At 38.1% G+C, this 3,131-nt stretch overlaps 1 protein-coding gene across 1 annotated transcript; it reads right to left on the bottom strand.

Moving 5' to 3' along the window:
• Positions 1-1,043: 1,043 nt before the first annotated feature.
• LOC108300470 (60S ribosomal protein L6-like) lies at positions 1,044-1,982 on the bottom strand. The gene has a single exon (XM_037736623.1). It carries the CDS (start codon positions 1,964-1,966, stop codon positions 1,193-1,195), a length of 774 nt encoding a protein of 257 aa, XP_037592551.1. The 5' UTR covers positions 1,967-1,982; the 3' UTR covers positions 1,044-1,192.
• Positions 1,983-3,131: the final 1,149 nt, after the last annotated feature.

Consider the following 3,131-nt stretch of genomic DNA (forward strand, 5'->3'; position numbering starts at 1 on the left):
GGTCTCCCCAGCCATACTGAGCTGTGAGTCAATTAAACCTTTTTTCCTTTATAAATTACCCCGTCTTGGACAGTTCTTTATAGCAGTATGAAAATGGACCAATACAGGTATTGGGTTTTTTGTTTGTTTGTTTTTTGCCTCTATTGTAAAAGGCATTGAGTTATTGACTTGATTCTCAGTTTGGCCACTGTTGGTATATAGCAGTGCTACTGATTTATGTACATTTATTTTGTATTTTGAAACTTTACTGAATTCATTTATCAGATCTAGGAGCTTTTTGGACATATCTCTATGGTTTTCCAAGTATACAGTTATCTCATCAGTGAACCGTGATGGTTTTATTTCCTCTTTACCAATTTGAACGCCTTTTCTTTCTCTTCTCTGACTGCTCTGGCTAGGATTTCCAGTACTATGTTGAATAGAAATGGTAAAACTGGACATCTTTGTCTTGTTCCAGTTCTCAGGGGGAATGCTTTCAATTTTTCCTCATTCAGTATAATGTTGGCTATGGGTTTGTCATAGATGGCTTTGATTACCTTAAGGAATGTCTCTTCTATGCCAATTTTGCTGAGAGTTTTAATCATAAATGGATGCTGGATTTTTTCAAATGATTTTTCTGCATCTATTGAGATGATCATGTGATTTTTGGTTTTAATTCTGTTTATGTGGTATATCACATTTATTGACTTGTGCATGTTAAATTATACCTGCATCCCTGGTATAAAACCCACTTTATCATGATGGATTATGTTTCTGATATGCCATTATATTTGCTTAGCTAGTATTTTGTTGAGGAATTTTACATTGGTATTCATCAGGGATATTGGTATGTAGTTTTCTTTTCTTGTTATGTCATTTCTTGGTTTTGGCATTAGGGTGATGCAGGGTTCATAGAATGATTTAGGGAGGATTCCCTCTTTATCTTTTGGGATAGTGTCAATAAGATTGGTACTTATTCTTCTTTGAATGTCTCATAGAATTAAGCTATGAATCCATTTGGTTCTGGTCTTTTTTTTGTTGGTAATTTTTAAAATTACCATTTCTTTTTTTTTTTTTTTAAAGGTAATCAGTTATTTAATTAGATCATCAGGACATTTAAAATACCAATTTGTGAGGATAAATTCTATTTGTCAGGGCAAACACAGATCGCAGGTAGCCCTGGAGCTGAGGAATAGCTTTGATTTTTGGTAAATCAAAGCTGTGAGTCCACAGCTTTCTGATCAATGTTGCACTGCTCTGTAATCTCGTATTTCTCTTTTTCTGTGTCGAAGATCTCACCTTCCTGGTGTCTGGGCTTTTGCAGCTTCTTCTTCTTGAAGTAAGCATCAGTAAGATGTTTTGGGATTTTTACATTGCTGATATCAATTTTGGTTGAGGTGGCAATGACAAATTTCTGGTGCGTTCTTCGCAGAGGAACTCGATTGAGGACCAGAGGTCCAGTCACAAGTAATAAGCCACTAGCCAGCTGCTTCAGGAAAACCACCCTTTTGCCCCTGTGGCATCCAGTAAGGATGATCAGAATGGTCCCGGGGTTGATGCTGGCTCGCAGTTTTCTCACATGGTGACTGAAGGGTTTTTTGCCGTGGCTCAACAGCTTTTGAGGCACATCTTCAGTAGGATAATACCTAGGCATTTTGTGAAGTTTAACCACCCGCGCACCGCCGTTTTTGTCACCACCAACTGGTTTTGTAACAGTTGCAAGAAACTTCTCCTTCTTTTTCTTTTCAACCTTGGATTTATCCGCTGAGTACTTCCTCTTGTACATGGCCTTTCTGGAATACATGGCAGATCGGGAATACCTGCCAATTCCTCTGACAAGAACAGGATTGCGGCTGCAATGGGCCTTCCCCTTCTTGGGCTTTTTAGCCTTGAGGTTACCCTTTTTCACTTTGCTACCAGCATCAGCCTTCTTGGCTTCAGGTTTCTTCTCTTTAGTATCCGGCTTCTCAACTTTTTCACCCGCCATCTTGCAAGATGGGAAAGCTAAAATTACCATTTCTGTCTTGCTGCTTGTTATTGGTTTGCTCAGAGTTTCTATTTCTTCCTGGTTTAGGAAAATTGTGTGTTTCCAGGAACGTATCACCTCCTCTAGGTTTCCTAGTTTGTGCGTGTACAGGCATTCACAGTATACTTGAATAATCTTTTGTATTTCTGTGGTATGAGTTGTAATATCTCCCATTTCATTTCTAATTTAGCTTATTTAGATCTTCTGTTTTCTTTTCTTGGTTAATTGCACTAATGGTCTATCAATTTTGTTTATCTTTTCAGAAAACCAGTTTTGTTGGTGGGCATGGTAGCTCACACCTGTAATCCCAGCACTTTGGGAGGTTGAGGCAGGCAGATCATCTGAGGTCAGAAGTTCGAGACCAGCTTGGCCAACATGGTGAATCCCCATTTCTACCAGAAAAAAAAAAAAAAACATAAATTAACCATGTGTGGTAGAAGGTGCCAGTAATCCCAGCTATTCAGGATGTTGAGGCAGGGATGACTGCTTGAGCCCAGGAGGCAGAGATTGTAGCGAGCCAAGATCATGCCACCACACTCCAGCCTGGGCGACAGAGTGAGACATCTCAAACAAAAGAGAAAGAAAGTTTTTTTGTTTTATTTGTCTTATGGATTTTTTTGATTCAATTTCATTTAGTTCTGCTCTGATACTTGTTATTTTTTTTTCTTCTTCTGCGTTTCAGTTTGGTTTGTTCTTGTTTCTCTAGTTCCTTGAGGTATAACCTTAGATTGTCTATTTATGCTCTTTCAGACTTTTTGATGTGGGCATTTAATGCCATGAGGTTTCTTCTTAGCACTGCTTTTGCTGTATCCCAGAGGTTTTGATAGGTTATGTCACTATTACTGTTCAGTAAAAATAATTTTTATATTTCCACCTTGATTTCATTGTTGACCCAACAATCATTCAGGAGCATCTGATTATTTAATTTCCATTTATTTTTGTGATTTTGAGGGATCCTTTTGGAGTTGATGTCCAATCTTATTCCACTGTAGTTTGAGAGAGTACTTGATATAATTTTGATTTTCTTAATTTTATTGAGTCTAGTTTTGTGGCCTATTTGGTACTACGCCACAAAACAAGGTTTATCCAGCCAAGAGGCAGAGCTTTCAAGAGAGCATCCGCTGAT

This window comes from Cebus imitator, unplaced genomic scaffold (genome assembly GCF_001604975.1).
Source record: "Cebus imitator isolate Cc_AM_T3 unplaced genomic scaffold, Cebus_imitator-1.0 Scaffold27, whole genome shotgun sequence".
Taxonomy (NCBI): domain Eukaryota; kingdom Metazoa; phylum Chordata; class Mammalia; order Primates; family Cebidae; genus Cebus; species Cebus imitator.